This window comes from Melampsora larici-populina (genome assembly GCF_000204055.1).
Source record: "Melampsora larici-populina 98AG31 unplaced genomic scaffold MELLAscaffold_2, whole genome shotgun sequence".
NCBI lineage: Eukaryota > Fungi > Basidiomycota > Pucciniomycetes > Pucciniales > Melampsoraceae > Melampsora > Melampsora laricis-populina.
In genome coordinates, this window is record NW_006768766.1 from 2,288,904 (window position 1) to 2,313,533 (window position 24,630).

Below are 24,630 nucleotides of genomic sequence, written 5' to 3' on the forward strand. Positions count from 1 at the left end.
AAAATCTTGCAAAGATGTTTCCTTCACTTTCTGAAATTCTCATTTCTTTTTGCAAGAACATGCAGATGAGCAAGTCAGAGTCTTTGGGTCCAACTCTTTTTTTTGGTCTCACTGCGTTGTGCAATTGTCATCTGTAAGTACGTGACTCCAAAGAAAACGTGATGCAAAAAAGAACACCTGAGGGCAAACATTGACCCGTTCGCTATGCCTGCCAAATGAAGGCTTTGGGATAAAAAAAGGTGCATAACTCTTCAAGTTGTTTATGAGGTTGATATTGACAAAAATAAAGGAACAAGATAATAACTTAAAAAGATACAGAAGGACGAGGTAACTACACTATTTATATGGCCCTATAGTAGCTAAAGGTGTTGGATGACCTCATAACACGTGAAAGTCCATCTGTGTAATCCTCTCAAATCTTACAGATCTACGTTTGTACTAAAACAGACATTATGATATAAAATTTAGAACAGAAGATTTGAATAACCCAAGAAAATTCCGGATGCGACCGATTACAGCGTGAGGTTGAGCCAAGGAAGTTTAAAGTAATGTGTTGGACAATAATGAAGACGCTCTCTTTGAGTGATTATATATATTTAGTCCGGTTGAGATAAAAATGCCAAGAGTCCAATTAAATCTGAAAATGATAGCGACTTTAAGGATAAGTTGATCTTGATCAGTAAGGCTTTTGAATTCTTGATGTTTGGTAAAAGGACCAAGGTCTCTAGGTGACAAAAAGAACAAGTTTCAGATTGATTCAAAGTTTCAAAAGGATGATACACCTTCAAAAAAACATACCATTCAATAAGAATTTACTATGGATCAATCGAAGAATATAACTTTATCTTCATCAAGTGGATAGTGACACTCGCAGGTAAATTCGTTGGGAGTTTTGGGGTTTCCAACAAGTTTTCTTCCGCTCGACACAAATTGAACTGCCAGTGTACCTTTAACGCAAACATAATCAACACCGTGTGCCATATAAGAGTTCACGGTACCACCGTTTGCAGTCCACTAGATTTGAAAAATTTATCAGCGTTGATACTACTGCTCAATTGGTGACAGAAGAAGATAAGAACTAACCTGAATGGTCGATTGCCAGTACCTATAAACCTCAACATGAGCTGTTTGGTAGTTGATTAGCTACTGATTCTTGCTTACGATTGGTTTCAATGAATCATTACTCACTACCATCATCAAGGGGAAATCTAGCGGCCAAAGAAAACCCTCCTCTGGCTGGGTTAACCCCTGCCTGGACACTGAAAATAAGATGTTGGGATTAGTAGATGATAGTGATAGCTTGCATAAGATTCTTTGCTTACTATACACAGTTCCAAAACGCTTTGTCGCAGACTGACGGACGCCATCCTGGTCCTTTGACTGCTTTGATGTCTACATTCAAGTCGTAAACTCGCTGGTCTTCGGTAGGAGCCTGTTCTGTGGGCCAAATCTGCTTGCAAGGAGGAAGGTCTCGTCGAGCCAAGGCGTGATTGATGGGTGAAAAATCTTGAGCGACGGCTGCGTTGACTTCAACCATTACAACAGCCTCGATGATGACAAGAGTCAAGACAGCAGCGATGAATTTGATTAGAGACATGTTATAGTAATAATTATTGTTATACTAATTACAGTCAACTCTGAAATAACCCATACCACTTATAACACATACTCTTGCCTAACCCATACTTTTTTTGGTCCATAATTTTCACTTTTTAGCCCAAAAGCCCATTGTGATAACACATACTCTATGAAAACCCATACCTTTTGGGGTCCATAAAAAGGTATGGGTTATTTCAGAGACAACTGTACTTGTATGTGTTATATTAAGTGAGGAATTATATTAGATGGGAAATGGGCGATGTGGGATTATGTGACTAATCGTGATCGATCAATAATATGGACACTTTTATAGGTGATCGTAGGCTTGATGTAGCAGGTACGATGTTCCAAGGGACGCCGTAGATGAGTGATTAGCCTCACAGAAAATTCAAATTCTCAACCTTTCAAACAGAGGTGGTGGTGATACAAGGAGTTAGATCAAATGTACTTCAGTCGCCACGCCGCTGAATCCCAGATTGACCGGTTACCGAAATATGAGAAACGCGACAATTAATCCTCTACGGCGTCTCGGCATTGTGAGGGAATTGCTCAAACTTTGGACTAGAGTTCTATTCCGACTTAATTGAAAATTGGAAACTTCGATTTGTACGATGTGTCTTAAAACATTTAACCACACTGGATATCTACCCAGCAAAGTTCGCTGACATCCCGATCCCCAAAGTGTGTCATAGTGTAGGTCTCGAATGCTTTGCTTGTGCTTCATAGTGTCAAATATTGAAGACGAGGGAAGAATGTTTACTTGTGGAAACAAGTTTCAGCATGATCGTGGCGAGGTTTGGACACGGTAGCATGTACCCATACATCTCATACAGCCCTGACACACGAGCTTTTACGTCTTTCACATGTGTAATATGTATGTGCTTCTGATCTGAGTGTTTCAAGTGAATTTGACAGTGGACACCACACCAACGACCGATACCAGCACTCCGGAAATTGCTCAAACCATGTCGAACACAACATTCTCGCTATGGATCATTAACAAAGCAGGCGGATTGATCTAGTTCAGTCAACATTCCTCTACTTCTACTCTAGATCAAGTATTCATATCCGATTTATCTTCGATCAAACCGCAAACAAACTACTCACAAAGTCAGAAGACCTACAGTGAAGGTCTTTTACCAAACCTGAGTTCAAATGATTACTTGATCTTAGCTGGAACTTTTCATGGAATACACGCGATCACCTCAAAATTATCACCTGTCCATCCAGCTGGATCTGGTCTACAATTCCTTGAAGCTGAAACGTTCAAAGTTTCATGTCTTCAAACTCTGACCGGTATAACAATTTTGTTTTTCATCGTCCCTGCATCTTTTTGATTTGTTTTGTTGATGACTGTTTTTGGACGTTTGCTTAGGTACTAAATTCGTCATCTTCACATCTCCGTCACACCCATCTCCTAACAAATTGTTAAAAAAGGTTTATGAAGCTTATGGTGAACTATTGAAAGATCCATTCTATGTGGTAGAAAATCCGATTAGAAATGAAGCTTTTGATTTAAAAACCAAATCGATATGTACAACAACTTGATGTTTTTGAGGTCAAGACTCGTTATTGTAATACAACCCTTTGAAACGTAACTTATGTTTGTCATCATCATCTACCGTGTCGACCATTCGGTTCGAATGATATATCCATGGTCCGAATTCCCTCATTATACGATAGTATACCGCAATTTGATTTTGTTTTGACACCAATTGATGTCCCATAGTCAGTTGTTTGTCATGCTTGGAAGAAATTCATTCACATGGTATTTCACAAACTAATGAGATATTCAGAAGGTGTATATTTTCCGCTCATACTGACAATCTTTCTAGCTTCAAGCTAGAGTTGGGCCCGCTTAATCCCCTTTGGTATTTGGTCAGTGTTGGGGGGATTATTGTAAAATATTGTGAGATGGAGGAAGAAGTAGATGAAAATATCACCGTGTAGAGAGCGAAATAGGCAAACCCACGCTTGCTATTTGGCCAGCCTAGTACAAGGTGAGTAAAACTTTTCTACCTGAACTTAAAAGCCTTGCTATTCTCGAAAAAAGCCTTAAACTAACAAGACAAACACCCACAAAATAATTACACAGTGCTTCAATTATATAGGACAAAGCATTTATCAGGAATGTAGAGGAGATAAATCGAATCTGAGGCTGGAGGAGATGAGACTTCGGCACCGTGTCGGGGATATTACGTCAAGGTGAACAAATCAGGATTTGTCCAAATTGACATCATAGTAAAGGTCCTGACTTTTAGGCAGTGGAAATAACTGGTTTGCCTAATATCATGAGCCTCTTTTGAGGTTCCGAACATAATCCCCCAATCATGTAAAGCCCAAACATCCTTTGAACAGAATAAGAAATTCATTGACAAGAAGATGAATATATAAGCCCCGCATCGCCAGGTTGAATGGCTATTGCCTCCTTAAAACCCACTACCAAAGGTTTGCGTTGAGCTTTTAAATCATAATCCAGCTTGCTTCATGCCATTGCAAACAATGGAAGGTACTATTCAAACAGTCCAAAATAGAGAATACTTTTTTTAGTCTACAATCAACTCCAAAATATCTCCACATTTGATCCATGAGGGACATTTTGTGGGATACGCCTACTAATCAAGTATGCACTGCGTAGGATGAAAAGGATCATCAACCAGAGACAGTTTTGTACTATCCAGGAATTCTCACCTTGAAACCTTAATGGTGTACCACCTGCCAGTGCTAGCTTCTCTGATATATGGAACCCTCAAGAACTGACTGTCTAAAAAGACTTATCAAAATTAAGATTGCCACCTAGTCTCACAAGGGTCAAAAGTAATAAGAAGTAATACCACGAGTTCTTATATTTGTGGAGCTCCTAGGTCAATCACGTAGCCTATGAGATTCTGCAAGCGTTGAACTCATATAGGCCACGGTGCATGAAAAAACTCTACATCATTCAGATCCTCCATATCCATATTCCAGTTTCCATTGCCATCCAGATTGTGCCTTTGTGTAAGTTTAACATTGTCTTCCTCTTTAGATTTTTGAAAACCAAATATAAGCTTTTTGGACATCAATAATCTTTCAAGAATGGTGGAAGGTGGGATCTGAGACAAGTGTGCTGCTTGAAACAAGCGGGACTTTTATGTCCCCAAGCAGCATTCAATTACCTCTTCTGTTGTGGAGGTATTTCTTTTGTGTGAGTTTTCCTACCAAATCTCCCTCTCACACCAGGAAGGCCACATTTGGTGTAAGTCCCTATGCAGGCTTTGGGTTTCACCACCTGTGAGGGACTTCGTTGAGCTCAATCAATAGGTTGGTTGATGATAACAATTCTCTTTTGATTTTTTTTACTTTCTCATTTTCTGTACTTTGGAGGTGTGTTACAACAAGACTATGTAAGTCCTTGGACAGCCATCTGGCTCAACAGCAGTGAGGAACTTTGTTACGTTTGTCAAACCTATCTTATACAATCATGAAGAATGCTGCAATCTGTCTAGGATATATACATATATCAGAGTGGATCAACTTTCTAATAACTTGGTCCGCAGCATTGACAGAAGAAAATAAACCTTCACTCTACACATGGAGTCCCATTCATCACAGTCACTTGATTTGACTGCAATCCCATGTTTTTTGATTGATAAAATTAGCAACACTTATTGAAGATTATCATCTGCATCAATAGGTATTTACAGCCGTTTAACTTTCAACGAAGATTGTCTTTTTTTTGAAAATCTCGTCACGGTGCGAAAGCCGAGTTTACTTCTCTCACTTTCTGTCTCTCTACTCATTTGGAGAATATAGAAAACATAACCCCGGTCCCCTTCAGGCTCGCTCGCCGAGAGGGTCTTTGTTGGGTTGGGGTCCCCTGTAAAGAAGACCTTTGCCTGGTTTTGCTCGCTGCGGCAACAACTTGCTTCAAAAGAAAGTGGATCTCTCTTGATGAAACGGCTATACTTCGGATTTTGAAGATGTGAATCCATTGAATTGGCATTCACAAAGAATTGATAGACAAACAAAGATGACTTTCTGTGGAGACAAATCCAATCTAACTCTAATGATCCAATATGAGGTTTCAGTAAATTTGTAAATCATAAAGTATGAACATTATCATTTACCATATTTGGAGAATCAGAATCAAGAACCCTTTACCATTGGCATCCCTGCTGGTTCAAGTTGGATGGTAAAGAAAAGTTTGTTCACATCAACTTCTCATCTTTCGATGAAACAACGATCCGATTCTGAATAAATAAACCGTTCAATTGAAATTTTAGAAGAAATTGACATGAAACTCTTAAGTGCTCAGCTCGAACTTAACCCCAAAACCATACCGGATCGATTAAAACCTTCACTTGCTCAACCACTTCTTTCCTATTCACAATCTAAATCCAATAGTATCTTCATCAATCATCATCAACCTACAACCAAGACTCCTATACTTCAATCTACTCTATCTTTTGATAGTTTAACTAACTCGATCGTCAAACAATTCACCAATATGGATCATCACGATCATTCTACGATGGATCACTCTACCATGGATCACTCTATGCATCATGATATGGGTGCTGATGCGATGAGAAGATGTTCAATGAATATGGTTAGTAACGTTTTTTCATTCGTAGACAATTTTGGATGACAGCATTAATTGATTGTTTTTCGGATCAGATCTTCAATTGGGACGCCACCGGTACCTGTATCGTGTATGCATCTTTTCAAAACTAGATTTCCAACCGACTAGTTCTACACGTCTCGTCACTTCTAGATTCCTGAATGCCGATTCTCAGTTGACCTATCAAGCTAAAGCACCTTGAATCTTTCCTTTGACTATGTAACAGTTTCCGACGATTCTATGTCTCAGGAACAACTTCTTTAATAATGTACATGATCCTACTCTTCCTTTTATCAATCGGTTATGAGTATATGAGATTAGCAGCCACACGATATGATTGTATGACTCGAATCAAATTAGGGATGGAATCTAGCTCCAAACGGAATGGAAAACGGATGGGAGGAAGTGATTCACCTAATCGAAACCTTTCTTCTGCTTCTTCAAGTTCGAATGAAAATTTGGATTCTATAAAAGCTTGGGGAAAATTCGTGGTTCCTAAACATCTTCAACTTACTCGTAGTTTGTTTTATGTTGCAAACATTGCGGTTTCTTTCTTTTTAATGTTAGGTAAGTAAAAAAACTGCCTGGAGATGAATTTTGAATTCTTTTCTTACTTTTTAATTGACGATTATTGCTTATCTTTGAATTTCATAGTGGTGATGACTTATAATGCTCAAATCATAGCTGCTGTACTAGCGTAAGTAAAAAACCCACCTTGTTCATTTACTAAAACAATCTTTTTACTAATCACAATTTTTTATTTTCAATATTGATCATAGTGGTGCATTTGTTGGACATTTTCTTTTTCATCGTGAATTAAGTTACGAAGATGGTGGAAAAGGAATGGCTTGTCATTAATCAAATGAACTGAACCTTCAACCCAAAATCTTTATTTACCTAAACCACTCAAAAATTAGACTTCAGAATCCCGAGTTTTTTATATCATGCACATTTTTTTCTCTGTTCTTCTTTCACTGTATCAAAACTACAAAAAAAAATCATATCTGTTATTACTACTGTTATCTTTCTTGATTTAACAATCTCCCATCACATCTCAGTTATATAAACTTAAAACTATTTCATTCTAAATTTGATATAGATTATTTTTGATTGTCTTTTGACTCTATATGAAAGTATCTGATGTTGATCTGAACCTTTACCTCATTTTAAGACTTATTGATGTTCATAAAAAAATCTCTGTAAAAGCAACATATCTTTAATTTGGGACACCTAAAAAGGTGTCCTGATTTAAAAAAATTACCCATATCTTGACACAATGGGCAAGTTGTTGCAGCATAAAAATGTGTAAAAGCCTTGAACTTGAAACCCCCTAGTGTTGGCTTCCCTGGCAAGGAGAAGATTGGCCTTTTGGTTGGAGAATTTTGTCCCCTATAAATTTTTTTGTGTGATTACAAAATTTCTTAAAATCAAAGTATGTCAAACTTCAGCATTATGAGCTGCTGACCATACTTTAAACATCTCCAATTTCCCTCTGAGGAAAAGTTTTGTGATGACTCAGAAATTGAACTTCTGAGATTTGGTAGGACAGATTGACCATAAAGAAACACTTGTGTAACACATTTAACCTCAGTTGCTTTTGGAAAATCTCAAAATGTTCTTACTCAGATTTCCAAAAGAGAATACAAAAGCCACAGGATTCTGAGGTATAACATACATAGTCAGATTGCAAAAAAATTGTAATCACATACAAAAAAGTCATAATGAATTCTCACACCAAAAGGCCAATCCGCTCCTTATTGGGTAAACAGACATTAGGTGCAAGTCTGTTGTTGTTCCTCAGGCCTGCAAACTCAAAATGGATGAGGAAGAAGATTGGACTTAAACTCAATGCTACAAAAAATTGTTTTTTTCAGATTCTCTTCTTATAGGAGTTTGTCTTGTCACTTGGTTGATTGTAGGACAATTCTTTGTACATACTTAATTAAGGCAATTGATAAACCACGCCGACTTCAAGGCTGGTTTGACGCCGGTTTTTCCAAAACGGATTCCTTCAGAAGATATACAGCTGTTATACTGAGGTACAGAGCTGTACCACTTCTACAGCCTTAAACCTCTTCAAACTATTTCTGACGCCGGGTTTTGACAGACCCGGTGCTATTGCTTTTGGTAGTTTTTGGATTGTTTTCACTGCTGATCAATCCTAATTCTTGTTCCTGAGAAGGTGACTAGAGAAACATATGTTCTACATACTTAATGACTTGATAAACCCGCAGAGACGCCGAGTAGAGTACTGGCTCTGTCATTCCCCTCCTGAACTACTCTGCAAAACACTTCAACAGAAGTGCAGTGGGTTACATATACTGCGTCAAAATGCGGCATATCTCTGTCTTTGACTCATTGTTCATCGACTTCTTTGACACTACTAGAAAGCGCCAATTATTGTGATAGCATGCTCTGTTTTGAGGTTTCCATTGTGAAGAAGCAAACCAATTGCAAACCTAATGGTTGTTTCTATTTACTCGCGGCTCCAAATTCTTAAAGGCAGGCAGCGGCTTCGGTTATTTTTGTCCAAACTTCAAACATCTTTATCTGAATCAAAAGACGGCGTCAGAAGCGAACCAAAACCCCGGCTGCAGAAAAACTCTGAAGGCTGTAGAAGTGGTGCAGCTCTGTACCTCAGTATAGCAGCTGTACATCTTCTGAAGGAATCCGTTTTGGAAAAACCGGCGTCAAACCAGCTTTGAAGTCGGCGTGGTTTATCAATCGCCTTAATTAAAAAAATTCTAATTCCAATGAAAGCTCATATGTTGTATACCATTACTAATCCATTCTTTTTATTGATGATTTTGGATGACTTTGGACCAGTTTCAAATCTTTAGTCTCAATGTTTTTTCAATTCTCTTTGATTTTTTGAGTTTCTCTCACAATACAAGAACCACTGTGCTTTCAATTATGGCTGTGGGGCAGTATTGCAGTGGCCTCCACAGTATATCTTAGAGCCTGTACACCAAAAAACTGAAGGCAAATCCTCCTGTAGCAGAGATAATAATGCACCAGGCCTTGGGTTTCACCACACACCACAAAGTAATATTTACAGCCAAACACAGGTACAGTCAAACCCGCGCTAATGCATAAATTGGGGAGACAATTTTTGCTATGCATTATTGTGGGTTATGCAAATAGGCATAAACCCCCATAATGCATATTTGTATGCATTTAGGCCTAAATGCATTGAAATATGCATTATGACCGGTTTTTGTTGAAATTGTATAAGTTTATGCAATAGTACATTTGTATTTTGCGCAGGTACAAGGACAAGATATTTTTTTGACACAGAAAAAAACACCACTAGGGGTCGGTTTGACCCCATAGAGGGCTCATTGCTGCCTGATGTTGCCAAAATCCTACTTGCAAAGGATCCAATCAGAGTTCAATGGAAAAAAACACATCCTGGGCAACACCGCAAGCGCTACGCAACGCAATGGATTTTGACCTATTTCCATTGCGTTGCGCAGTCGGCGCATTATTACTCTACGCAACCACTCCGCAATGGGGTGTTTTTTTTCTAACTTGCTGTTGCGGAGCGGTTGGGCAAATATTGCGGAAAATGTGCAATATTGCCCTATTTCCGCAATATTTGCCCTAAATAACCGTCAAAAACTGACCGCAATTGCGGTGCGGGTTTCTGAGCAAGGGGTTTTTTGAACCCGGATTGCGGAGCACTGGCACCGCACTATATTGCGTTGCTATTGCGGCGCCCAAAAGCGCTACGCAACCGCACCGCAACTGCAACATAGTGCGGTGCTCTTGCGGTATTGTCCTGGGGCGCTTTATAGGCATGCATTATGACTTTGCGGACTTGAAAAGAAGTATGCATTATGGTCTTTGACATAATTATGCAATTAATGACAAAATTGGCCCACACCAGCTGGGTGGAAACCAAAACATATGCATTTTGGCTGGTTATGCATGTGCGCGGGTATGCATGTGCGCGGGTTTGACTGTACTGGGCTGTGCCACACATGGTAAGCTGCATGTGTTGAATAGGAGTCATAGATTGGGATTGAAATAAGCATGATCCTCTTGATACCACCACTTCCAGAAGTGATTTAAAAGATCTAAAGAAAAGCAGTCCTTCTTGCTGAACTGCAACATATAGAGTCAGATTTCAGGTCCTGAAGTTTCAATTTACTTGATTGGGCACACTTACCTGATCATTACCAAGGGAGTCTAAGGGATCAATACACAGGATTATGAAAGTATACTCTTTGTGCCTGTGAGTAAGATAGAAGACTTCAGGGACTTGGCTTTTGCCAAAGCCTGTCCCTGCCAATAGCAGGACTCACTGTGCCTGTGGAGAGCGCCCCAGACGTCGGGGGCCTCAACAAGTACAAAGGCTTCCCTTTGTACTCTTGAGGGCCCCTGACGTCTAGGCCGCCCTCCACGGGCACAGTGACTGTGCCTCCATGAAGAAGGTGCACAACAGACTTTTTCTGCTGAGGTTTCCCACCATATCTGTAATTTGACTAAAACAAGCCATCAATTGCTTAATTTTGGCACGCTTTGCAAGTATTGAAAAACTGGGTTGCTGTTGTGATCAATCTTGGCTGTGGTGAAACATTTTGCTGAGACAGTAGAATGATGTACTTTGGAGATTTGCGTCAAAGTAGCATTGCTGGTTATGATGAAAGTACAAGTGGTACAATGGGGGTACACCACCAGGTCATTTTTTGTTGACCAACCGGCGGTACGGCGTTTGAAGTTGAACCAGTGAGATCCGGTTCATACTTGGTGGGCCCACTACCTGGGCCCTGGTTTTGCAATGGTTTGATAAAACACAGTTGATCAACCACCTGGTCTGCGGTTGATCAACGGTATTCCATCCAAACCATTGCACAACCATGGTGCTGGTCAACCTCCCCGCTGGTTCATTTATGAGCGGATGAGAAGTGGTTCTACAGTGGAGCTAAAACAATAGCTCAGAGTTAACTTTAAGTACCTCAAGGCTTGGACTAAGTTAAGTGAAAGCTTAACAGTCCAAAATTTGTCCAACACTTGTTCACCCTTGGTCATCTAAAACAGCAAATCATCCTCAGACAATCTGGTCTCTTATATCAAGTTTGATGTCCTCACCATTTTCATTTGGAACCAATCACTCACTCAACACTAATCGTTTCACCACCAAATCCTATCAATCCATCAATCAAAAACTTACTTAACAACATCAATCCAGCAAAAGTGGTAACAGACCCGGCTCAAGTTTTTATTAAATTGAACGACTTTCCAATTCATGTTGAGTCAAATCACTTAAAACTTCAAGTCAATTTTTACAATTATCATCATTCTCTTCATAACTGACTTTAATTAGCCATTGAACAGTTGGTCAGTTGTTCGGATTAACCACTTCTCTGGTATCGATTCACACGTATTTTGGTAATTGTCATCCAATTTTCATCTTTTTCTCCACCTATTCTCACTGTTTTGGATTCCTGATCATTTCCCCACTTCACTCTTTGTGCTCTGTCAGAGTTTCTCTCTCTTTGTTTGTCCAAACTATAGGTCAATAAATCACTTTTGCAAATACTTGAACCACTTTTTGCAAACTCTACCCCATGGTCAACACTCTTACTTCATATCAAATTCGATCCATCTCCATTTCCAAGACCTTGAGCAATCTTAAAAACAACTCGATATTTAACTTATTTACCACATTCAGGTTTCCATCATCAAGATATAGCATTAGAACATGCATTAAAATTAGCATATACATTAAACAGAACAAACCCCACCTTGTTTCTTTGGTACACCTATAAAATATATCATTTGAGAGAAGCTGACTCATAGACTTACAACAGCTCAAGCCAAAATCAGATTAAAACATTGTCATCGAACAAAATCATAACCATTGATATTATCATGTCTTGGATCTAATAATTAAATACTTCAATCAGTTGAGATCAAACGATTCATTTCAAATCGATGTTCAAACTCATTTCAATCCAAGCTTTACCAGAAGGAATCAAATGCAAACTTTTATGATGTTCTGATCTACAAGTTCAACGCGAGCAATGTGTTTCTAAATAATTATCTTTGTCCTCTTGCCCCCAATTTTTTTTATTCCTTGTAGTCTATAGCTTCAGCTTGACATTCACATTCTCATTATCTGGCCAACACTCAGGGCCCTAACTTGTATCTTATTTCTGACACACACAGCCCCCACTTGTATCTTATAGCTGTAATCATTGTATTGTTTTATCATCGTCTCAAAATGTGATACTTGTGTTTTCAGCGCAATGAGTGGCTCAGCCTGGTCTCCTTCAATCTGAACACCATGACACATAGATCAATATGTGCATTACGTTGTAAAAATGGGTTTCAATCACTTGAGAGTGTCCCGTTGAACAACAGCAAGGGGTGCTGCAAGCCAACCTGACTTGAGAAGCACAACCGGGCATTTTCCACTCATCATCGGGTTTTTCTCCGGTAGAACCCGGCTGAAAAACCAGGGAAAAACCCCTGTTGAAACACGGTTGGGAGGAACTTGTTCAAAACAAGTTCTTCCCCAGTCAGAGACAAACCGGAAATCAACCGGGGAAAAATCCGGTTGATGAACCAAAATAGTGACCTGGTGGTGTAGTGGTCTCCAGATTTGGAGTTCCATGGATTTGCAATTTGGATACCAGTCATCTCTAGTCTTGTACAGCCCCAGGGTTAGGCCTATATGATCTTTTTGTGTTATTCTTGAGCAGAAATGAGATAGAAATGAGCCAAGCACAAAAAATGGCAGATATAATCCTGGACACTGTTTTCATAAGGAGTTCAGAGAGCCTGAATTGGCAAGATTTGGGAGTTGGCTCTGGGAGTTGACTGAAGGGAATGGGGGAAGTCAAGGGTCCACACAAGCAAGAAGAGCAGTTAGCTCCAAGGCGGGAAAAGCGGGATGTCTAGGTCACTCTCAAAAGATCATTGCAATGATTCAAACTGCGGATCACAGTTTTTCTAAAACTTTTTTCATCTTTCTACCTTGACCATTCCCATTTGTCCCAGAAAAATTATCAAAAAATCCAAAAATAATTTCACTACTTTGTTTTCCTCAGCAGTTCAATATCCCCGCTTCTAATACAATTATCTATTCAGCCTAGTCCTTCTCGTTTCATCTTCTGTATTGTCAACACAGCATTAGCCAATTGAACTACAAAATTTTTCAATTCCCGCCCGCCTACTCACTTCAAACAAAATGTAGAAATAGCTAAAAAGCTCCCACATGTTCCGGGTCTTTGTTTTCCATCTATTTCTCTGTTTCAATGTCCTACATTTGTGGAAGAAATAAATTCCAGGCCCAGGCCCACTTTGGTAGCCAACACTGTTCTTTGCACATACCAAGACAAACCCATTCCTTTGAAGGAGTATGCTTGAGAGATTGTAGGGAAATGTCCCAGTCAATCTTGGGTCAAAAAAATGACATTACCAGCAAGTCCATGTTGAAGGTGGAAAGTAATACTGTTATGGAACTTATTACGTGTCACTTCCAGTGACATTCTCATTACAACATGTCACACGCTTTGTACCCAGTCACATACTTCCACAACGCTTGTATCAGAGATTTTCCCTCATCTGACAATCTAACTAGACACCTGGATAAGCTGTGAAGAGCTTCACTTCCGTAGCAAGAACCCAGAGGACCCTCCATAACATATTGTCAGATCTTTTCATCATACGGAACTCGAAGCCTTAGATTGAACCCACATCACGACTGAATTGTTTATCCTCAAGGAAGATCGAAATAAACTGAAACAGATTAGAAACTCAAAGTTAGAATAAAGTAGAAACTCAGATTGATATAATTAGATAAGATTAGATTTACAAGATTAGATTGAAGCTTAAACTCACCGCAAGGCCAACCGAAACTCTACCGAATTCTCAGATCAATACAAGCCACCACGTCTCCGACATACAACACACCCTCACTGGACGATACTGAATCGGACTCTGAAAATCCTTCGGCATTTGTCGACGCACCCCGCATTACAGACTCAGACCATCTTGATACTTCGACTGTGACCATGGAAGACATTCAACGTCAACTAGCAGAACTTACCAGCTCACTAGCTGAAGAAAAGAACCTTCGGATGCAAGCCGAAGCACGATCTCAACAAGCCAAGGCTCGAATGGCTGCGCTCAAATCCAATCAGCGCCAACCGGGTAATATCCCACCGGCTGCCCATTACCAGCCACCGATGCAGGTTGATGCCATACCGAAAGGGCCGAAAGTTTCGGTGCCAGACAAATTTACCGGTACTAGAGGGGGACCAGCTGAGATCTATGCCAGCCAGGTCCAACTCTATATGCTCGCCCACCCATCTCTCTTCGCGAACGATCGTAGCAAAGTCGTATTCGCTTTGTCGTACTTAACCGGTGCTGCTAGTAGTTGGGCTCAACCAATGACCCAGGAGCTTCTGGATGAATCTACAGCTCATAAAGTGACGTTTGAACGCTTCGTGAACAATTTCAAAGCCATGTACTTTGACACGGAAAAGAAATCGAAAGCTGAGCGAGCGCTTCGAAGTTTAACTCAGAAGACTACAGTCGCAGCTTATGCACACGAGTTCAATATCTATGCTACGGCCACCGGCTGGGAAACACCAACCCTGATCAGCCAATTTGAACAAGGCCTCAAAAGGGAAATTCGTGTCGCTATGGTGATGGTGCAAGAACCCTTTAAATCTATCGAAGAAATCGCCAATTTCGCTATACGTATCGACAGCAAGATTCACGGCGTCTCCGATCATAGCTCTCACACCACGCCAACGGTATCTGATCCCAACGCTATGGACCTGTCAGCTGCGTTCGTGCGATTATCTGAGGAAGAGAAAGCTAAGAGGTTGAAGACTGGATCTTGTTTTCACTGTTCGCAACAAGGTCATAGAGCACGCGAATGCCCAAGTAGAAAGAGGGATGGTCAATTTAGAGGCAAAGGCAATTTTAAAACTAAGATCAGTGAATTAGAGGCTAAGATAGCGGTTTTATGTAGTCGTGATGGTGGAGATGTAGATAGAAAAGAAGGACCTAGTAGAGCTGATTCCTCAAAAAATGGAGGGGCTCAGGAATGAAGGTCGTGCCTACCCTGAGCCGTGTTGTGGATTTTGATGGGTTAGATTTAGGTGCCAGTAGAATTATATCGTGTAATGCAAATGATCAACGATTATTTTTCAATGCCTCACTATCCCAGTCCCAGAATCCACTAGCCACACCACTACATTACCCCACTGCCCGTTTCCTCATCGACTCTGGAGCCACCCATGATGTACTGAGCGAGTCTTACGCGACTTCGACCGGTATCACTGAGCACGTCCACAGAACTAGCCGAGTGGTGACTGGATTTGATGGATCCAGTAGCCGCTCCTCTTTTGAAACTAACTTACACATCAACGACAATACATCACCAACTCATTTCGTTATCACCCGAATTAAAGACTCCTACAACGGTATCTTAGGAATCCTGTGGATTAAGAAGAACTACTCACTTATTGATTGGCCTAATGGCATTGTTTTACACCATACTTCCCACATTGCAGCTGCTAAGGCGGTTTTGTCCAGTCCAAACACACCCTCTCCAGGCCAAGGTATGGACCCTTTGAGGGAAGCTAGGCAAAGTGACAAGGGGGCTTGTGATCTATCAGACACATTAAAGCCCCCGCAATGTGAGTTTGATCCCGTCCCCTCCAATTCCTCACATTGTACAGCTGGAAAGCCTGGTTCTCCATTGAAAAAACAGACTTTCCAATCCCAGCAACACACCATTCTTAACGTACCTGAGGCCGACCCCGTAGAAACATCAAAAACGACGGATCTTGATATTGCAGCTGATGACACAGCTTCGTCCCGTCCAAGCCAGAACCCCGAAGATCTCAAAGAGGAGCCTAAGGGGCACGTAAGGAACTGTGACGAGGGGGCCTGTGATCTATTAGACACATTTAAGCCCCCGCAATGTGAGTTTGTTACCAAATCTCTTTGTCATGTCACCGAATTAGCTGGCCAGCAGGATCCCCTTCCAAATAACTCTGCTCTAGGTATCTCAGTGGCGAACGCATCATGGTCGACATCTGCAAAATTAGCTGCAGAAGAGAAGAAGAAACTCGTCAGCAAACCACTTGAGGAACTGATCCCGGCTTATTATCACCGACACCTGAATATGTTCCGCAAGGCCCAAGCTCAGCGGCTTCCACCACGACGACAGTATGATTTCAAAGTAGAACTCGTCGCAGGAGCTCAACCCCAAGCCAGCCGAATAATACCACTATCTCCAGCAGAAGAAGAAGTCCTAAATGAAATGATCAAGAATGGACTAGAGAACGGCACCATCCGACGCACTACATCACCGTGGGCAGCACCCGTCCTGTTCACTGGAAAGAAAGATGGCAAATTACAGCCTTGTTTTGATTACCGGAAACTGAACTCGCTGACAGTGAAGAACCGGTACCCTCTTCCTCTTACCATGGAATTGGTGGATAGTCTCTTAGACACAGACAAATACACCAAGCTGGACCTCCGAAACGCCTATGGGAATCTCAGAGTGGCTGAAGGCTACGAAGACATCCTTGCATTTATTTGTAAGGCCGGCCAATTTGCCCCTTTAACTATGCCTTTTGGGCCAACGGGGGCACCCGGGTATTTCCAATTCTTCATCCAAGATATACTGGTAGGGAGAATTGGGAAGGATACCGCGGCGTTTTTGGACGACACAATGATCTACACGAAACCGGGTGAAAATCACGAACTTGCAGTGGATGGTGTCCTTGACATCCTGAGCAAACACCAGTTATGGCTCAATCCTGAAAAGTGTGAATTTTCTAAATCCGAGGTGGAGTACCTAGGCCTGATTATATCAAAGAACAAGATCCGCATGGACCCTACGAAAGTCAAGGCCGTGAAGGACTGGCCAGCCCCAAAGAATACAACAGAGCTGCAGAGGTTTATAGGTTTCTCAAATTTTTACCGTCGATTTATTGATCACTTCTCAAGCACTACAAGGCCTCTCCACGACTTAACCAAGATCAACAACCCTTATGTGTGGGATAAGAAGTGTAATGATGCCTTTGAATCCCTGAAGACCGCATTCACGACGGCCCCTATTCTCAAGATAGCCGACCCTTACAAACCATTCGTGCTCGAATGTGATTGTTCGGATTTCGCACTCGGTGCGGTTTTATCTCAGTGGTGCGAGGACGACGGGGAACTACATCCGATTGCCTACTTGTCAAGGTCGCTAGTACAAGCCGAACACAATTATGAGATATTTGATAAAGAGCTATTGGCCATCATAGCCTCTTTTAAAGAATGGCGTCAGTACTTAGAGGGAAACCCCAACCAACTAGAAGTGATCGTGTACACTGATCATTGTAACCTTGAGAGCTTCATGACATCTAAGCAGTTAACTCGACGGCAGGCACGGTGGGCAGAGACATTGGCCTGTTTCGACTTCCAGATTAAGTTCCGACCTGGCAGAAAGGCAGCCAAGCCGGACGCATTATCAAGACGACCAGATCTAAAACCGGATGTACACGACAACCTGACGTTTGGACAATTGTTAAAACCGGAGAACATAGGACCCGACACGTTTCCAGTCGACCTAGCAACCTTGGAGTCCTTCTTTGAGGACAAGACAGTTCACTTAGAAGATTCCGAACATTGGTTCGAGGTAGACGTATTAGGAGTGTTAGACAAAGATGAGCTGAACAAAGATGAAAGCAAAACATGCACTGACATTGAGATTATCAACATGATCAGGGACACTAGCAAGACAGACAGGCATATCCAACAATTGATGGATACAATTGACAACCCGATTTCATCAAAGGTCAAGAGCGCAACGAAGATGTACGAAATTAAAGACGGAATACTCTACAACTCAGGAAGAATAGAAGTACCAGACAACGATCACATCAAATTCCACATTGTCAAGAGCAGACACGACTCATTACTTGCTGGCCATGCAGGACAATCCAAGTCATTAGGATTGGTACGTAGGAGTTTCACCTGGCCATCTCAGCGGGCTTACGTCAACAGATATGTCGACGGATGCGACTCCTGCCAACGCGTCAAGTCGAGCACGAAGAAACCCTTTGGCACCTTGGAACCACTACCTATCCCCGCGGGACCTTGGACAGATATAAGTTACGATTTGATAACAAAACTCCCCATCTCTGAAGGTTTTGACAGTATACTGACGGTAGTAGATAGGCTGACTAAGATGAGTCACTTCATACCTTGTAACGAGAGCATGACCGCAGAGAAACTCGCTGACTTGATGATCACGAATGTATGGAAGTTGCACGGTACACCCAAAACAATCGTATCAGATCGCGGTAGTGTTTTTGTATCCCAAATCACCAAGGAAATTGACAAAAGATTAGGAATCAGACTACACCCATCAACAGCGTATCACCCGAGAACGGACGGCCAATCAGAAATAGTCAACAAAGCAATTGAGCAGTACTTGCGCCATTTTGTCAAATACCGTCAGGACAATTGGAGCAAGCTCCTGCCAACAGCTGAGTTTTCTTATAATAACAAAGACCATGAATCCATTGGTGTATCACCTTTTCGAGCAAATTACGGATTTGACCCGACGTTTAACATCGTACCATCGGCAGATCAATGCGTCCCGTCGGTTCAGGAAAGGATCAAGACTATACAGGAGGTTCAAAATGAAGTTGCTGATTGTCTACAATTAGCGCAGGAAGTAATGAAGAACCAATTCGACAAAGGAGTGCAGACCACACCGAATTGGAATGTAGGAGACCAAGTATGGTTGAATTCGAGAAACATATCGACCACAAGACCTAGTCCTGAATTGGATCATAGATGGATTGGTCCTTTTAACATTATCGAGAAAGTTTCCACATCAGCTTACAGATTGAATCTCCCTCCCAGCATGAAAGGTATACACCCGGTGTTTCACGTCTCAATCCTGCGAAAACACGACACAGATACCATCAAAGAACGGAGACAGAAAGAGCCAACACCAATTGAGATTGAAGGTCAAGACGAGTGGGAAGTGTCTGAAATATTAGACTGCAGGAATCAACGCAACCGTAAGGAATACCTGGTCAGTTGGAAAGGATTTGGAACAGAACATAACTCGTGGGAACCAGCATCAAATCTCAAGAATAGCAATGATTTAGTGAAAGAATTTAATTCACTGCATCCTGACGCGTCAAAAAGGTACAAGAAAAGGAGAAGAATGTGAGAGGGTAAAGCTTTTTCCCCAAGGGGTTTTTTAATGCTACCTGTGGAAGAATGCAGAACTTGCAAGAGGGAGTTTGGGCATTAAAGGGGGGATAATGTTATGGAACTTATTACGTGTCACTTCCAGTGACATTCTCATTACAACATGTCACACGCTTTGTACCCAGTCACATACTTCCACAACGCTTGTATCAGAGATTTTCCCTCATCTGACAATCTAACTAGACACCTGGATAAGCTGTGAAGAGCTTCACTTCCGTAGCAAGAACCCAGAGGACCCTCCATAACAAATACACCAGTAGGACTTGGTTAATTTTGGAGTGCTGTAAGAGCACCCACAGCAGACTTTTCATAAATTTCTAGTCTCTTTTAAATAGTTGGCTGTAAGGGTTATTTTGACCTTCAAATCTCATTATCCACAGCAGACTATTCATTTCTTGGACTGTGACTTAAGGCATCATGAGCAAGAATCTTCCCGGTGATCATATCTTGAAGCTCTTTGTCAATAGTGGAGTTCACGACTCTACTTGGTCATGTCATAACACAATTGGTGTGTTCAGTGTAATTGATATGTTTTAGGAATGGTCATTAGAATCACACATTGAAAGCATCTTATCCACAATAACAACTGATGTTTTGATGACCATATGAGGTGTTTTACAAACTTGTTTTCAACGGGAGTGAACAAATTGGGTGGTCTTGAAGGGGGACTAGCGCTGGATACAGTCAAACCCGCGCAATTACATAATTTGGGGGGAACATCCGGCCTATGCAATTTCACAGGTTATGCAAAGTGAGGTAAAATACAGGATAGCTTAAAATGCATAAAGTTATGCATATATGCGGAAATAGGGCAAAATACATCACATTATGCATTTTTGCAGGTTATGAGCTAGGCTTTAAGACTTAGGGCTCAAGGTTTATACCCAATTATGTACTTTTTATCCTGAATTTTGAGTAAAAGCTATGCAATTGGGCTCCCAAGACCCGGGTTTTTTGGGTTTTGACTTATGCATTATCATTTTTGACAAAATTATGCAATAAATCCAACTTTTAGCCTGCACCAAGTGGGGGGAAGTCCTGGCCTATGCAAAAAGGCTGTTTACTACCTTTGCTAAAAAGGTTGCTCAGTCGACCACAGATGAGAAGAGAGAAGATGCCAAATTTGGCCGCAGTCTGCTGCAAAGCTGCTGCACAGCGGACCAAAATCAAATTCCGGTGCAGCCAAAAAAAATTCAGGGTCTCAGAATCAATCCCAGCCTCTATTCAACCCTACCTCATCCTCACTATCACACCTCAACTTCACAGTTTTGTATTTCGCATCACATGGCCTATTGTTATTATTCACCCAACATCAAAGTCCTGGCGGTGATGTGGCCACTACGTGGAGTTCCCATGTAAATCATCTGACGTCAATTGAAAAAACCCATCTCTCAATGGTCATTTTTGCGATGGATGTCTCTTTACCACCACACTCGAGCAGTCATACATGACCCGCATGGCTACGAGCAAAGAGGTCAACGCCAAGTTTTGAACAACAAGGATTGACAATTCATCAAAGGTATCATTGACGAGCATCCATCACTTTTCTTGGATGAGGTGCAGGAAAAGCTTTACAACACACACGGAAAGATGCCCTCAAAAAGTACTATTCAACTGGAGCTTCAATCTCGCCTACTCATCACTTTGAAGAAAGCTGCAGTGAGCAACGTTTGGAAGAGTATCTGGGCTAAACTCCAATGGATGCATGAACACATGAACACTCCTTCTCACTTTATGGTGTTCACTGGTGTGTACATTCTCTCCTCTATCTCATCTTCTTCATTCATTGATTCCCTTTTATTTTCCTATTTTGATACCATCACATCTGGCTAGACGAGAGCGCTATCTGTGGTCAAGATCTCCTACAAGTGCGTCAGCAATCAAAGATTGGGTCTTGAACTGGTTGCAGTGTTCCCAAAATTTATCGGAGTCGCTTGTCACTCCTCCCTGCAATTAGCTACTGTGGTATACTGGCTCTATCAGTGTTTGACGGTTCGGTTAAAAGAAAAAACTTTGAACAGTTTCTTGAATACAATCTGGTATGTTGCTTATAATTCAACCTCTTTAGAAATATCAATCTCTTACTATATTCTTGAATTGTACCTCAGCTCCCCCACATGAATCGATACCCAGCCCCCAACAGTATACTTGTGTTGGATAACACATCAATTCATCATGGTGGCCGCATTCATGAACTATGCAAAAGAAAAGGTACAGTTGTTTTTTCACAATTTCTGTTTATTTTCTCTAGTATGTTCCTACTTTTCACTAAAAACCTTGGTTGGTAGGTGTTCTTGTTCGATATCTACCAGCTTACTGTCCCGAGCTGAATCCAATCAAATTAGGATTCAATGTTCTGAAATACCACCTTTGCAGGTCACAAGTATTGTCAAACACAAGAAGCCCGAAGGAGCCAATACGTAAGGCAGCAATGCAAACATTTGATGCTACATTAACAAAAGAACTCTACCATTGCTCTGGCTATTGCATGTCTCAAGATGTACATGCATGAATATCAATCTCATAATTTACTCTATTGCTTGTCTTTTTTCTCTTATGCTGTGATGTTTCTACTTGTCAAATGTTGAAAAGAGAAGTCTATTGTACTCGATCTTGAGATCAATTTGTTTTATCAGATTGGCTTGTGAACTCAAACCAAATCAAGAGAAGAATTCTATTGTACTCAATTTCAAAATCGATTTGTTTTATCAGATTTGCTTGTGAACTCCAGTCAAATCGTGAGACCATTTACCTTACTCATAGCCCTTGAAACATGTTCTGGATCTGAGAGTAATTCAAGGCCAGGCAGTCAGAGTGACCCAAACAGAAATCTGATCGCCAAAAGAATCGAAATCAATCGATTCTAATCGAAATCAATCGATTCTAATCAAAATCAATTGATTCTTTTAGATAATTGGTCAAATGTAAACTTAACAAAGTCCCACGCTTGCCTTGAGCGAGGCTGAGGCAAGCGAGGGACTTACACCAAACTTGTACGGTCCATAACCTCGCGGTAGAGGATTTTGCAGCAAGCCTCCTCAATTCGCTTTTATCTCATTCCACACCAAGGGTTTGGCCATGATCCAAAGATAAAAAATATGTGCCTTAATCTGGCGCATATTGTACGTTTTTTTCACCGAGGAAAGCACTCCTATTACGCAGATAATAGATGAACAAAATCGACTATTTTCACCGACACCTCCCAATTGCAGTGGTTACATGTGTGGTTTACATGTACACAAAAGCTATCAGTGCCAAAACTTCAAAGCCATTTTGTTCATGGAGGGGAGCCGTTTCCTCGGTGAAAAATCTGTACGATATGCGCCAGAGTACGGCACATATTTTTTCTCTTTGGACCATACCAGAATCCTCAGTGTGGAAAAACATAAAAGGGATTGCAGGAGGCTCCCTGCAAAAGCCTCTACCACGAGGTTATGGACCGTACAAGTTTGGCATAAGTCCCTTGCTTGAGGCAAGCGTGGGACTTTGTTAAGTTTAGGTCAAATGTACAAGAATCAATTGTTTGGTGATTTAACATCAAATCACACGTCAGTATTGTGACTTTTGCATTTGAAAGCAAAGTTCAAATCTTAAAACAATCGCTCAACAAAAGAATCGGTCACTCATGACCAAAAGAAATGATCCCTCAGTAAACCCAAGTCTTCTTTGAAGATTGGTGAACTTTCATTCTAGCATCAAAGCAACTGACATTGATCATGACATCCATCTGATTGATGGTTGATCTTTCTTTCCTGATCAATGGTTGATCTGTCTTTCATATCATCAATATGGGAGTGCAATCTCAAAATTGATTGCAGATCACACCCATTTTGAATAGGGTCAGAACACTCAAAAGAAACAATCTCCACATAATTTACTGAATTCTCATAAACGGCCGAGCAGTTATATATTGTTTTAGTTACAACTTGGATTTCATCTTGGATGAAAGAAAACTAAAGGGACATCTGTAAAAGCGCAAGAGAAAGTCCAGTTTCAGTTTGATCGAGTGTTGAGATTGTAATTGAGATGACAATCTAGCAATTCAATTTGCCTTTTAGCTTTTTAGTTACAACTTTGATTTGATCTCGGATGAAAGATGACTGAAGGGACATCTGTAACAGCACAAGAGAAAGTTGGATTTTAGTTTGATTGAGTGTTGAAAGAGAAAGTTGTATTTTGGTTTGATCGAGTGTTGAGATTGAAATTGAGGTGATCATCTAGCAATTTGATTTGCCTTTCTTTCTTGGATGCGGCGTTTTTTGTATTTGGAAGCGTTGCTGTAGAGGGTGTTGATGGCTATCTTGTTGAGACCTTTTGCAGCAAGATCTTCAGGAGGTAGATCATCTTTGTTGATGTTTCTGTAGTCGCTCACACCTGCATCTCTCAACAGCTGCCTGGTTGTAGTATGTAAGTTGGGAGGTAGGGTACAATAGTGTAGAAATCCATCAATGCCATTTGGTCCTGAAGGGTTGTAAACAATTGGGGGGGATGATGAGGGTGGAGGAGAGGCGGCATCTTGTGCAGGTTGGTGCTTCCCATGACGATCAGAAGCAGCAGAAGTTTGCTTTTGAGGCGATTGAGCAGTATCAATTGTGTTGACCATACCGACAACGTGAGGGTTGGGTATTCAAAAGAATACTCAGGGCTCACTAAAAATGGCAAGTTGGGTTGGTAATTTTAGATAATTAAAGTTATATTTCAAATATAATGTATTACAAAAAAATTATAAGATAAGAGAGAGAAAAGGGAAGAAGGGAACTGGTCTGTTTGGATAAATCCAGACAGACTTCAGTTAAATGACTCCTTAAAAGGAGGTTCAGGGGTTTAATTATAATATAATTGTTGAAAGCTGGATCCAAGGCTCCCCTTCAATCTTCAAGGTAACTGATTGAAGAGTGATATGGAGGTCACTAACCTGGAGTTGATGTAGGTCACTAACCTGTAGTTGTTCTGTAGGTACACTAACCTATGAGTTGATATAGGTCACTAACCTGTAGTTGTTCTGAAGGTGACTAACCTAATGGTTTATTGGAAGTTCACTAACCTGAGGAAGAGTTCTACTTGGGGGAAGTAGAGGATCCAAAGAAAAGGGGATGAAGAATGAAATTACTTTATCTTCTAGTCAGGAACTTCCTTAAAGAAATGAAGTGAATCACTAGTCTTATATATTATAAGACTCT

At 41.0% G+C, this 24,630-nt stretch overlaps 3 protein-coding genes across 3 annotated transcripts; 2 read left to right on the forward strand and 1 right to left on the reverse strand.

Annotated features, from left to right (window-relative positions):
* Window positions 1-236: 236 nt before the first annotated feature.
* MELLADRAFT_115102 (uncharacterized protein) lies at window positions 237-1,597 on the reverse strand (the record flags this gene model as incomplete). Its single annotated transcript, XM_007404611.1, has 5 exons — window positions 237-724; window positions 799-1,014; window positions 1,084-1,124; window positions 1,189-1,259; window positions 1,323-1,597. The coding sequence occupies 4 exons, from the start codon at window positions 1,595-1,597 to the stop codon at window positions 823-825; spliced, it is 579 nt and encodes a 192-aa protein (XP_007404673.1).
* Window positions 1,598-2,564: 967 nt separating this feature from the next.
* On the forward strand, window positions 2,565-3,147 carry MELLADRAFT_32724 (uncharacterized protein; the record flags this gene model as incomplete). The annotated part of the gene is made up of 3 exons (XM_007404322.1): window positions 2,565-2,620; window positions 2,711-2,895; window positions 2,975-3,147. The coding sequence occupies 3 exons, from the start codon at window positions 2,565-2,567 to the stop codon at window positions 3,145-3,147; spliced, it is 414 nt and encodes a 137-aa protein (XP_007404384.1).
* Window positions 3,148-5,989: 2,842 nt separating this feature from the next.
* MELLADRAFT_73963 (uncharacterized protein) lies at window positions 5,990-7,362 on the forward strand (the record flags this gene model as incomplete). The annotated part of the gene is made up of 5 exons (XM_007404323.1): window positions 5,990-6,187; window positions 6,256-6,290; window positions 6,426-6,766; window positions 6,854-6,896; window positions 6,979-7,362. The coding sequence occupies 5 exons, from the start codon at window positions 6,086-6,088 to the stop codon at window positions 7,055-7,057; spliced, it is 600 nt and encodes a 199-aa protein (XP_007404385.1).
* Between the last annotated feature and the right edge of the window lie 17,268 nt (window positions 7,363-24,630).